This window comes from Mus caroli, chromosome 9 (assembly GCF_900094665.2).
Source record: "Mus caroli chromosome 9, CAROLI_EIJ_v1.1, whole genome shotgun sequence".
Taxonomy (NCBI): Eukaryota; Metazoa; Chordata; class Mammalia; order Rodentia; family Muridae; genus Mus; species Mus caroli.
The window spans coordinates 47,510,318-47,524,380 of NC_034578.1; the positions used below are offsets into that span (position 1 = coordinate 47,510,318).

General features: G+C 43.8%; 1 protein-coding gene across 6 annotated transcripts in view; it reads right to left on the reverse strand.

Annotated features, from left to right (window-relative positions):
* Positions 1 to 1,788: 1,788 nt before the first annotated feature.
* Positions 1,789 to 14,063, reverse strand: part of Dixdc1 (DIX domain containing 1) — a 75,416-nt gene continuing 63,141 nt past the window's right edge. For all 6 annotated transcript variants that reach the window (XM_029481901.1, XM_029481900.1, XM_029481899.1 and 3 more), the window contains 3 exons: positions 7,769 to 7,874; positions 5,952 to 6,060; positions 1,789 to 4,606 (listed from right to left, as the gene is read on the reverse strand). In XM_029481901.1, coding sequence (XP_029337761.1) covers positions 4,526 to 4,606; positions 5,952 to 6,060; positions 7,769 to 7,874 — 296 coding nt within the window. In that variant the 3' untranslated portion in view covers positions 1,789 to 4,525. The remainder of the gene's footprint in view (positions 4,607 to 5,951; positions 6,061 to 7,768; positions 7,875 to 14,063) is intronic.

Below are 14,063 nucleotides of genomic sequence, written 5' to 3' on the forward strand. Positions count from 1 at the left end.
AGAACACAAGAAGAAATTGGAGGACAAAAAGTTACAACTGATAGCCAATATGGTGTACATGACTGTTGTTCTGTTGTTCAAGCACCAGGTGGCCAGCTTGGGGCTAGCCTGGGCTACCTACATGTACTCTATCTTAAAAAATAAATAAATCTTAAAATTCTTAGCCTTTGAAAGGCAGAGGCAGATGGATCTCTGTTGAGTTCCAGGCCAGCTAGGTCTACATGGTGAGACCCTGTCTCAAACATAAAGCTGGAGATACATATTCAGAAACCAAATGAAAGGAAACACTTGGAGCTAAAAGTTGAAATATATCAAGCATTGAAATTGGTAACATTAAGTGATAAATGAGGCTGCTTGAATTTGGGAGAGGCAGCTGCAGCCTTTAAATTGATTTGTGAATTCCTTATTTATTTCTGGGCTGGGGTGATAGTATATGCCTGTGGTTCCAGGTACTGCAGAGGCTGAAGGAAAGTGATTAATTATCTGAATATCTGTTTAGATAACATGGTGAGGTGCTGTCTCAAAGTAGAAAAACAACTATCCATTTCTGGCTGGGATCCTCCGTGGCTTGGTGGCAGAAATCGTGATTAGCATGTACAGAGTTCAGAATTCAGTTTTAGACACTGCTGAGCTAACTAGGGTTCGATTTTGCATTTGGAGATTAATGTTACAGTTTATACTCGTAGGTTCTGATGTGTTTATACATTTACATATGATGTCAAAAGAGTTGAAAATCAACTAATCCTTTTTTATAGTAATCCATCTTCATCTATCTTGTGCTTACATTACAAATACCTACAGTAAAATATCTCTAGCAATAAAACAATCCTTATCTCCACCCTCCTGATAATGAGCAAACATGCTACCAGGGAGATCACTTGAGGAAATTTACCTTCATTGAATGTAAACGGCTTGACTGGCTCATCTCAGGGAAGAGATAGAAATGAAAATGAGGAAGTGGATTTAGTTTGCAAACTCCATTTTATTCATATTGTGTGTGTTTGGTTTTGACTTGTTCACAATTCTGGTACACATAGGCAGTTAAAACAGGTTATTACATTGACCATCGGAAACCTCTGGCATAACCGTCTATGAAAACATTGTAAAACAGAATACATGGTAAGAATCTCTGAAAGCAGTGGTCACAGACACCCATGTTTGTAAGAAAATAGAGCTTTACATGTATGTATTTTAAGTCAGCCGTACCTCTCAAGCTTGACAAATAAGACTGTGCAGTCATGATACTTATGAGTAAAAGTGAGAAATTTAATTTACCTGGTATGCTTTTCAGTAGCGGCGTATTCTTAAGTTGGATGTAGAACATAAAGGTCTTTTCATAATTTAGTCATCCCAGTCAAAAGAGCTGAAAACTCAGTCCAAAAGGGGCATTGCAGTTGCCAAATGTATCTAACCCATACTTGTGTTTAACTCAGACACAGATCTCAGGATAGGCCAGGCTGGCGTTAACCTAGTTCTCCTCCTGCCTCAGCCTCCCAAACGTTGGAACTACAGGCACGCATCTATCACCAGGTTTTAGGTACAAATTGTAAAATGTTCCAGCTGACTTTTAGGGAGTTGAGCAAGAAGATGATACTCTTCGGTTTTTAAATAACTAGAGTAGCATTTTTAAGATTTATTTGTATTATTTTTGCTTATGTGTATATAGATGTCTGTGTAGACACATTTCTACACATGAGTTCATTTGTTTTGGCTTTCGTTTTGGCCTTTTGTTTTGTTGTTGTTTTCAAGGCAGAGTCTCACTATATAGTTCTGGCTGTCATGGAACTTACTAAGTAGACCAGGCTAGCCTTAAACTCAAAGAGATCCCCTTGCCTCTGCCTCCCCAGTGCTGGGATTAAAGGGTTGAACCACTAGTTTTTCCCAAGGAAAAAGGATGTCAGCAATGGCAAGATGGACTAGCCCACGCCAGTATCACTAGGAAACAATAGTTCCAAGACACAGAATCTCCGAGAGCAGCGGTTCTCAGCCTTCCTATATACTGCGACCCTTTAATACTGTTCATGTTGTAATCCCCAGCCATAAAACTAATTCTGCTACTGTTATAAATCAAAATGTAAATATCTGTGTTTTCCAGGGGTCTTGGGCAGCCCCTGGGAAAGGGGTCACAGCCTACAGGTAGAGAACCACTGTCCTTGAGTTTGCCAATAGGAGATTATTCACAAGAGAATGAATTTATGCTTGCTCCTGCTCTGAAGCCTCCGGAACTATGGACTGGAATGAAGATCTCTGACCCACTGTTTACATCCTCCAGTAGAGATGCTTGGCCATTTTACTTATGGGATATGAGATTAATAAACACCGTTCTCCCTGGCATTCAACCTCTGCTTTTTATGTGGGCACTGAGGCCATGCTGGTCCTTTTCCAAAAATGAGAAAAAATAAAACACGATGTAAAGGACTTGAAGATTTTCCTCTGATTTAATTTTTGCTGAAAAGTTAATTTCACATAATGTTAAGACTGCTGAAAGAACAGACAAGGAGAGTCTTATTTAAGAAGCAGACATTCAAGGTAAATTGTATCTGGACTACAGTATTGAAGTTTAGCCTGATCACTATCATGCTGTCAAATAGTAAAACATTAAAGTTCATGCAACAGAGAAATTGGTGAAACATGGACTTTTTAATCCCTCCAGGCGACTTGGAAAAAACGGAAATAACACTTTTCTTCTGTTGGCTTTCACAATGAGTTGTTCTTGCTTATGGCTGACTTTCCTGAACTTTCCTAGTTACAGCTGATGAAAAACTGTTCTTCAATAGAAGACCAGGATAGCGTGCACGGAAGACATCAGGTCTTTTTGATCTCATGTCTTTTAGAAGAGCAATCAACTAGAAAAAATAAAATAAAAAAGACCCCCCACCACTAAAAGCAGGGAGAACTGGACGGAACTAAGTGCCATTAGTAACTCGTAACAAAATAAAGCTTGTTCTGAACCACAAGAGGCAGTGGGAAGAGACAGTAGAAAAGCTACTGGGGCTGTAGAAAATGGAGAGTGTAGGGAACGTGAGTACACAGAAGTCACTTAGTTATAAAAATAGACATGGTTCTCAGACAAAAGCAAATGAGTACAAAACAATTCTCGAACATGAACTATTTTTAAAAGACATGTCTATATAAAACAATAAGACGTTATCTCAGCGTTCCAAAGAGTATTCTGTTCAAATGGCTGAAAATGGGAGACACAGAGACAGGCGGGTCCCAGGACTGAGCCATCTGTCCCACTCTTCTGTTTGGCAGTGTACAGTGTAGGTGCAGACTGCTTTGAGGAGGGGCTGTATTAGTAGATAACCATGGCTGACTGGAGGAGGGTGCTAGGTGAGTGGATGAGAAAACCCAAGTCATGAGTAACCTCTGCAAGTTGAACTCTAGCTTCTATACTTGACAGTGTTGCAATAAGAAATAACTTCACCTCAAATCAACCCTGCCATTCACAACTCACTCACGCTCCATGTCCACTGGGTTCACGGTCCCCTAAGGGAACAGCCCAAGCTAACTCTGTAATAGAAAATAACTCCACCCTTGAAGTGAGAGGCAGACCAGTAAGTGGTGCTGAGTACTCAAATCACAAACACGTAATTAATGGTCTGTCTCCTTGTAAAGGCGATACCATGAGTTTGAGTCAAGGGATGTGGGTAGCAGCACCTTTCTGTGTCCTCCCAGATTCTTAAGGAGCCTCTTGCTTTTCTCATTCTTTTCAAACACAAAGTTTATCTGTTTGGAGAAAAATAAATGGCTCTGAATTTAAAGAGTCCCCGGTGAAAACAAACTGTCTGTGAAAAAATGCCCTCAGTGGGCTAAGGACAAGCTGCAGAGCCTGTTAGAACCGGAAGAGGCAGCCCGGGGTCTTAATTATGGTTTTGGCGTAGTATAGCACAATATGGGCAACCCTCTCCCCACCCAGTCAACAAGTCAGCATCATTCATGTCCAGATCAGGTCTGCACTTGGGCTTTCATCTTTGGTACCACCTCACAAGTCACTCCTGGTTTGCAATGTCTGCAAAGAAGCAGAAAAGTTGGTACCTCTGCCTTGTCTGTAAGTACAGATGTTGGGACTCTGATTGCTGCAACCTTCAAGGCCAACACGACAAGTTATGCATCCACTTCCAGGTTCCAGATCATAGCAGCCACGCCCCTCCGAGAGAGGGCTCATCCTTCCCTGGTGGTTAAGGCCTTCGGTTTGATGTCCTCAGAGTAGAATAAAACACTGTTCCCACCGACAAGGAACTCCAGACGAACCCATGCTCTATGTTTCTGACAGAGATTCGAAGTACCAGATACGCCAGGCACACAAACAGGACCGGCCCATGACCATCAGATACGCCAGGCACACAAACAGGACTGGCCCGTGACCATCAGATACGCCAGGCACACAAGCAGGACCGACCCGTGACCATCAGACTTGAAGAAGCTTCTTTTTGGCTGCACGAATTAGAAACTTCTCAGTCAGCGTACTCTGGTGTTAGTCCTCTTTCCTGAGAGAAGCAGCCAGGGAGTGGCCAGGGTCCCATTAATTCTCTCTATGGTCTTCTTCCACCCAGGCTACGATTTTCCCTTCCCATCCAGGGATGGCATCATCATCATGGAAAACCTAGTTTAAAAAAGAAAAAGCCACAATCGAAAAACGCAACCCAAAATGTGGTGTGTGCCTATAATTGGAGAGCCCAGCAGGCTGAGGCAGGAGAGTAGCTATGAATTCCAGACCAGGTTGGGTCACAGTATGATATCCTATCTCATTTTTTTTAAATATTTATTTTACTTATACGAGTACACTGTAGCCGTCTTCAGACACATCAGAAGAGGGCATCGGATTCTATTACACAGATGGTTGTGAGCCACCATGTGGTTGCTGGGAATTCAACTCAGGACCTTTTAAAGAGCACTCAGTGCTCTTAACCACTGAGCAATCTCTCCAGCCCCGTGATACCCTATCTCAACAAGACAGAAACTACACCGCTGGTACAAGAGGCCTAAGGGCTGTGAGATGGCTCAGTGGCTAAAGGCACTGTCACATGACCTAAATTCAATGACAGGACCCACATAGCGGAAAGAGAAAATCACACCCTGACTTGCAGCACACAGGGTGGGGAGTGGGGGGGAGTGGGTGTAGAATTAGCACAAGAGAAAGAAGTCTGTTGCAGTCAAAGGAGCTGAAAGGGGTTGGAGATCCGTTAGACATCAGACACGGAGAGGCAGACTGGAGTGGGTCTGCTGTGGTCCAGCACTTCCTCTCTATGCCCCCTCCCTCTCCTTTGGAAGGGAAATGTATAACCTGCACCGCTGTCTGGTGGAGGCATGTGAACTGCTTCTTGAGTCTGATTTTACAGGGGGTGATAGTTAAGAGAGCACCTTGAATCTCCAAAAGGACACTGAACTTTAGACTTTACTTTTAAAGTGTTGATCCGTGACAGACTGTGGACTTTTGAAGTTAGACTGGATGCATTTTTGCATTATGACATGGTTACAAACCTATGGGGGTCAGGGAGTAGAATGGTGACTTTAATAAGAAATGTTCCCCATAAACTCTTATGTTGGAATGCTTAGACATCAGGGGTGGCACTACTTGGGAGAGACTAGCAAAGGTGGTCTTGTTGGAGAAAGTTTGCCTTTGGGGATGGGCTTTGAGGTTTCAAAGGCCCAAGCTAAGCCCAGTGTCTGTCTGTCTCTCTCCTGCCTGCAAATCCAGAACAGCAGAACTCCAGTTCTACCACTCAGTAGAACTCTCAGCTCCTCCTCCTGCACAATGTCTGTCAACATGATGTTATGCTTCCCACTTGATGATCATGGACAGAACCTGCTTCCTTTTCTAAGAGTCGCCTCAGTCACGGTGTCTCTTCACAGCAATGGAACACTGACTAGGGTGGGAACTCAGGTACTTCTGGGAGCTAATTCAGGAGTGACCAGTAACACTCCCAGCTTGCTCCTGGATTCTGTACCTCTTCTTTGACTGTGCCAAACTCGGGATCCAGTGCTTTGAAGTGGTACCGGTGATTCCCTTCCCGATCAATAGCTGCTTTAAAATCCTTCAGTGTCACCTCCCCCAACCTGTAATAGAGGAGAGTGTACCAAAATAGTTTGTCAATCGATAGGCTGGGAAGGTAGTGTGTTAGCTTTAAATCCAGGTCCCAACCAAAGTCAACAGGCAGAAATAGCATGGCTTTGATACTAGGTCACGGCCCCTGATAACCAAGATAAAATAAAAGTTGGGCAACCAGTCAACACTAGGAATGAGCATGGCATTACACATCAGGTGATCCAAGAACTCAAATTCATTGCTTTTGCTGTTTTTAACCTAGAAAATAAAGTATTCAAAATAAAATTAAATAACTACTAATATTACTAAGTTTTCTTAGTTTTTCTCCTGACAAAGTGGCCTAGTTTTCTTAGGCTGATAAAATTAAATCCATCAGTTTTTTGTTTGTTTGTTTGTTTGTTTTGTTTTTGACAGGGTCTCACTCTGTAGGCCAAGCTTGCATTGGCTTTGCTATACAGCGTAGGAAGACTTCAAATTCATCAGCATGTTTCAGGCCCCCAGCTGACAGACTACATGTAAGTGCCTCTCAGCATCCCTCTGTGTTCGGAAAATACAGAAATGCCCTGTGGTGGCGCACGCCTCTAACCCCAGCACTATGGATGCAGCAGTGAGCAGATCTCTGAGTTCAAAAGCATCCTGGTCTACAGAATAAGTTTCAGGACAGCCAGGACTACACAGAGAAACCCTGTCATGGAAAACAACACCCCCCCCCCAAAAAAAAAACAATACAAAACAAAAATAAAAACCCTCACTTTTATCTAGTCCAAATAAGCAGACTCTAAGAGAGGAGAAACCCTAGGAAGCTCCCTTGGTAGTTGGCCAGGGTTTATTTTATTTATAAACCCAGAACCTTAAGCAATACCAGGCAAGCACACTGTCAGTGAGCTCCATCCCAGCCCCCACGCAGCATCTTTATTCCCTGGAGGAACTGTACTGAGATGAACTTCTGGGACATTCTCCACACAAATCCTTACAGGTATGACTTGCCATCACCCTTGAGTAGTAAACACCCACGAGTGGGGCCCAGGAGGTCAGGCTAGAGGTCATGGCTACCAGAAGGGGCTATTTTGAATACTTAAAAGAACAAGTTTTTCCAAACGTGTAAAGCTATCAGAACAAGAAGCACAATTATTTTTCCTGTGGGCCTGGGTGAGGTGGTACATGCCTTAATCTAAACACTTGGGAGGCAGGGGCAGGTGGATCTCTGTGAGCACAGGCCACCCAGAGCTATACAGTGAGACCCTGTCTCAAAACACTAAAACAAAACAAACAACTCAAAACAACATACAGTGCTTATTCCTGTGCCTAGCAATACCTCCTGCTTGTCCACTATAATGCCACTGGTTGCTGGGTGTGGTGGTGGATGACTTTAACCTCAGCACTCAGGATGCAAGGCAGGAGGATCTCTATTAGCTGGAGGGAGACCAGCCTGGTCTACATAAAGAGTTCAAAACCAGCCAAGACTACATAGTAATACTTTGTCTCCAACAATAACAACAACAACACCAAAACCAAAATACAAACAAACAAAAAACCAACAAAAACCCAAGCAAACAAACAAAACCCTGGCAAGCGGGAGGCAGAATCTCTAAGTCCTGGGCTCTGGTTTCCATCCAAGCTGGCTTTCAAACACCTTCAGCTGCTCATCGGGCTGTTACTGAGGACTCTGCTTCTGTTCGGTTTGTCTTTTACAGTGAACGAATGGCATGGACGTCTCACCTCTTTGGAATATTGACCATGAAGGGCGTGAGCGAGCGGTCGGTGAAATAGAGCACCTTAGTGCAGGTGCTGCTGACGGCCGGGGAACTCTGGGAGTGAGGCAACGCTGCAAGCAGAGACAGAGTTAGGGCATTCTATCCCATCCAAACGATTCCTCCCTTCCTTTACTCAAAATGTCTCAGGAGGCTGAAGCTGCCCGAGGTCACAGCTCCTCCATCAGCCTTGCCAAAGCACCACGTCCCCAGAGCATGGCTCATGATCGTCACGAGGACAAGAGGTGCCTCGGGCATGAGCATCATCGTGGGCCCCATTTCTCATTCAATCCAGGGATTTCTGTCAGAGGAACGCCACCTGCTCTGACAGCACTGTTACTAAAGGTCAAGAGGGCAGAGACTGTTGCCTGGCTGGATTTCAAGGGAACTGAGTAGACACCCAGCAGGACCTGCAAACTGCCTACATTCAGATTTTGAAGATTATTTGCATGATTTATAAAAAGAAAGAATAATGGGGGTGGGGGGAACCCAGGGAAATGTACTATCAAAGTTCCCAAGTACCATCCCAAGGGCCTACAAAGGTGTGGTCCTGTGCTGTGCTTGGGGTTGCTGTTGTTGCTGTTGTTGTTTTGAGACACAGTCTCACTATGCAGACCCATCTGGCTTAGAACTCATGAGAAACACCCAACTGATCTTGAACTCACAGAAATCTATCTGCCTAACTCTGCCTCCTGAGTGCTGGGATTAAAAATGTAGGCCACTCACCACACCTAGCCTTACATTTACTTTAGTGTGGGCCTGCGTACACAAAAAAAGGACAGACATGAGGAGTCAGTTCTCTCCTTAAACCCCGCTGGATCAAGGGCTAAACTCAGACCGTCAGGCCTGGCAGTAAGTGCCTTTACCCACTGATCCAGCCTGCCAGACCCTCCAGCACTCTACTGGGTGATACAAATGGTTCTGGTAACATCCATCCAGTCACCAAACAGGCGCTGTACTGGTAATGGATATGTGGAGAACAGTCAGACCAAACAGAGCAAACGCTGTACAATCTCACCATGCTTCCCAGCATCTGAGCATTGTCAACCTCACCTTCTAAACCACAACTTAGTGTCAACAGCTGTCAGAGAAGGAGGAAGAGAGAGGAGGAAGGAGGAAGAGGAGGAGGAAGAGGAGGGAGGGGAACTTCCAGGAAAAATATGCATGCCAAACCCAAAATACCTTCATAGGAAAGGAATTTTGTACTTTGTTGTTTGTATTATTACTTTGAAAAATAGACTCTTTTGCTATTAAGCTTCTCTGTGTATATGAAAATATATGAGCTTTTGAATTTATAAATGCCTTAAAATCCAATAAAGCATCAGGATATAGTAAGAGAGACTAGAGAGGTGAATCAGTCTCTGGCAAGAGACCTGAGTTCCCATAACCCACACTGTCCTGTTCCAGGGCTTCTGGTGCCCTCTTCTGGCCTCTAGAGGCACAGCACGTATGGTGTATACACATGCATTAAAAAGAAAACAAGGAAATCTTAAAAGATAGAGTTGGACACGGTGAGTTAGACACGGTGGTGCACACCTTTAATCCCAGCACTTGGGAGACAGGAAGAGGTAGACCCCAAGCCAGCCAGGGCTATATAGTGAGACCTTGTCTCAAACAACAAAACGGTACTAGAGCACTAAAGATCCATTAAAGAATAAAAGTGAGTCTTGCACCATGCCTCATATACAGCAAGTTCTAGGTCAGCCAGAGCTACATAGTGAGGCCCTTTTGAAAGAAAGAAAGAAAGAAAGAAAGAAAGAAAGAAAGAAAGAAAGAAAGAGAGAAAGAAAAGAAAGCAAGCTTGATGTCATTCCCATTTTAGGCACGTTAGACTCTGTTCTTCGGTGTCATGGGGAGTAAGTACTCAGAGGGACTGCCCCCGTGAGGGGACCAGCCATGTCCTATAATCCTTTTAGAACCTTCTTTAAACTTCTAGATTCCTAGCATGTTCCAGTCCCAAAGGAGGGTGAGACATAAGGATCTAATTCCTAAGTTTGGGCTTTATATTTCATTTAGAAACCTGACCTGCTAAACCCAGAGGCCCTCTGAGCTCTATGGACACTGCCCTTCCAAAGTCTGTTGGATCTCCACTATGTTCTAGCTACTCATGGTGGGTGTGGCTGGATCTCCACTGTATTCCAGCTGCCCCTAGTGGGTGTGGCTGGCAGTAGGGGGGCATTCTTTGATCAGTATCTGCAGGGATGGGTCAGTGGGTAAGAGCATTTAATGCTCTTGCAGAGGACCCAGGTTTGGTACCCAGCACCCATGTGGCAGCTAATAGGTGCCTGTAACTCCAGTTCCAGGCAATCCAATGCCCTCTTCTGATCTCCATAGATCAGGCACACATGTGGTACAGACATATATATATATAGGCAATAACACCTATACACATTAAGAAGCAAAAGATGTGACCAAATGTTATGTGTCTATTTTCTTTCTCTCTTGTAGACAGGGACTCAGGAAGCCCAGGCTGGCCTCCAACGTGCTATGTAGCCAAGGATGACCTTGAACTTCTGACCCTGCTGCCTCTACTTCCCCAGCCCTGAGATACAGGCGTGCAGCACCACAACTAGTTTATGCAATGCCAGGGATCAAATCCATGGCCCCGTGCACAAGAGGCAAGCTTTCTACCAAGTGAGCCACATTGTTAGGCCAATTTTTTTGTTTTCTCACCAAACTAGGAGTACTGGCTGGTTTTGTGTGTCAACTTGACACAGGCTGGAGTTATCACAGAGAAAGGAGCTTCAGCTGGGGCAATGCCTCCACGAGATTCAGCTGTAAGGTATCTTCTCAATTAGTGATCAAGGGGGGAGGGCCCCTTGTGGGTGGTGCCATCCCTGGGCTGGTAGTCTTGGTTCTATAAGAGAGCAGGCTGAGCAAGCCAGGAGAAGCAAGCCAGTAAGGGACATCCCTCCATGGCCTCTGCATCAGCTCCTGCTTCCTGACCTGCTTGAGTTCCAGTCCTGACTTCCTTCAGTGATGAACAGCAACACGGAAGTGTAAGCTGGAATAAGCCCTTTCCTCCCCAACTTGCTTCTTGGTCATGATGTTTGTGCAGGAATAGAAACCCTGACTAAGACACTAGGTTTCTCGTAATTACTATTATGCTGGTCACAAACTAGCCATGAATCCGAGGCTGGCTTCAACCTCATCATCCTCCTGCCTCAGCTTCCATAGTGGCATTACAAGTGTGTGCGTGGCAACAGGTTTAGCTATTCAGAAACAGTTTCTACCCTATTGCTACCTCTCGGTGATTCCAACCACTCCCATCTTAACCCGATGTCGTTTGATCCACTCTGCTCCTATCTTAACCCAATGTCGTTTGATCCACTCTGCTCTGGCCCTGCTTCTTTCCTGTCCCGTATTATCCCTCGCCTTGTGTTTAAATTTTGCATTTCAATCACCGCATTTTTAAGTTTGTGGATTCCTTCAATGGCTGTGTTGAGTCCACTGAGGCCTGTGCTGGAAACCGTCTTCAGATTTATCTGCGCTTTTATTTTTAACCCTTTTATTTTATTCCTTATGATTTGTCTCATTACTAAAATCCCTCGTCAGCACATTTTTATCATAACAATGAACACATTAACCTGTTGTTTATTTATAATTCCTGGTCTCACTTGGGTTTCACTCTGTCGACTGACCTGGTTCTTGGCAGTGGCTTTTTTTTTTTTTTTTTTCTTATTGCTTTTGGGAATGTCTCTTAATTTTAATTTTAATTTTTTTTTTTTTTTTTTTGCATAGGGTTGGGGTGGGGCTAGTATGCACAAACATGTTGAGGTCATGGATCAACTTGAAGAAGTTAGTTCTTTCCTACCATGTAGGCCTAATAATTTGTTTTGGTTTTGTTTGTTTTTTTTCATAGCAAGGTCTCACTGTGTAGCACTGGCTGTCCTGGAACTTGCTCTGTAGTCCAGGCTGGCCCTGAACTTAAGAGATCTATCTGTCTTTGTCTCTGTCTCCTGCCTTCTGGGACTAAAGGTGTGTGCCATCATGCACCCAGATGGCCCTCATAATTTTTTTGTGAATGTCAGACATCAAGTGTTAAGGCAGTAGATAATCCCAGTACTCAAGAGGCTAGGGCAGGAACAAGTACGACTCTGTCTCAGAGACAGGGAGAGAGAGAGAATGAGACATAGACAGAGACATACAGACAGAGAGGACATCTTTGGCTATGGTGTACTGTGTCTTCCGCCAGCACAGGAGTGGCAACAGCAACCTAGCTGAAGCTGGGCCTTTGGTTCTAAGGCCTGGTGCCTCTCAAGTGCTAGGATTAAAGGCACGTGCCACTACTGCCCGAATTCCAGGTTTTTTTTGTTCCACAAGGGAAAGCTTTGAGCTTTGTAGTGGAAGTGCTCCTGTCCTCTGGGCCTGCACCAACAGGGACGTTTTCTATTGATTCTGTCACTGCAAACAAACAATTTCATACACAGAACAGAGGTCTGTAGAAAATGTCTACTTATTGTAAATTCCCGTGCCCTCAGCACCCAGGGTTCTCTCTCTGCCTAGCCTTTAGCAGTGCAGAGAAATCTTGAAAACTACTTTTTCTCCATGGCACAGTAGCTCATCACCCTTCCCAGCTTCACCACACATGGCTGCTGCTAGCATCCCCTCTGGCTCTGCAGCCACCAGCTTGTATTCTAAGATGGCTTATTTCTCAGGTGGGTTCAAATTTTGGGACATTTTAGGTTAACCAGATTCCTCTTGCTGTTAATGTACAAGGTTCTATCCAGCTTTCTATACTCTAGGCAGAAGCCAGAATTATACTACTCTTAAAAAAAAAAAAAACTAATCACATTTTAAGAATCGAGACAGAATTTATATAAGGTAAAATTCACCATTTTAGCCATTTTAAAGTGTGTGCAATTTAGTTGACAGTTAGTAGATCCACAACACCATGCAAACATTCACCACTATTTAGCCCTGGACACTATCATCAACCCTCAAGAGACCTGAGTGAAAAGGTGACCACTCCCATGGCCTACTGTAAGATGGCCCGGTGAGTGAAGGTGCTCTAAGTCTCATGCGAATTCATCCCCAGAGTTTACATGGTGGAAGGATAACTGACTCCCACTAAGTTGCCTTGTTCCCTCCTCACATGCACTGTGGTACCCACATGTGTACCCACATAAATCACACACATACATTACAAAGGCTATTTATCCTTCCTTCTGGATCCTGGCATGCATGTGTCTAACCAATCCTCTCTAATAATTTGCTTGTTCAGGACATTGCATATAAATGTACAAATAGAATATATGTCCTTTGAGTTTTTTTTTAAAAGATTTTGTTCACTTTATGGTGTATGTGTGTGCACAGTATATGTATGTATATGATGTGGTGTGTGTGTGTGTGTGTGTGTGTGTGTGTGTGTGTGTGTGTGTAAAAGCCAGAGGTAAGTCAGATCTCTTTCTCAATCATATCTTGCCTTACTTTTTGAGGCAGGGTCTCTCACTGAACCTGGAATTCACAGATTGGGTGAGAATAGTTGGCCAGAGAGCTCCAGTGACCCCACCTATCCCTGCCTTTGTTACACTAAGATCACAGGCTTGTGTGACCATACCCAGCTTTTTACATGGGTGCTGGGGATTTGAACTCAGCTCCTCACACTTGTGGGGCAGGCCCTTTGCCAAGTGAACTAGCCTTTGGGTCTGGAATCTTGTACTTAGCATAATGTGTTTTCAGAGTTCATTCGCTTTCAAATGTGTTTCAGTACTTTCTTTATTCTTTATTCCTTTCTGAGGCTGAATAATACTCACTGTTTGCATCTATCACATGCGCCTATCAGTTGACACTGTTTGCATCTATCACATGTGCCTATCAGTTGACACTGTTTGCATCTATCACATGTGCCTATCAGTTGACAGATACCTGTGTTACTTCTTTGGGGACATGTACTTATTATTTCCTGTGATCATTCTGTGTTTATCCCTTGATGATTGTTTTGCTCACTATATAACCTCATAACAATGCAGAAGAGTTCCAGGCTCTCCGTGTCTTTTGTCAACACTTGTTAACTTTCCATTTTCTTGGAACCATCTAGAAGAAATGAAGTGGTGTGTCACTGTGGGGTTTTCATTTTTTTTTTTTTTTTGAGCTAGGGATTAAATGCAGGACCTGGCCATAAAATAAGCCCTCTTTCTACCACTATACCCATAACCCTTACTGTGGTTTTTTTTTAAGGACCTATTTTATTCTTTTTTTTTTAATTTTTAATATTTTTTATTACATATTTTCCTCAATTACATTTCCAATGCTATCCCAAA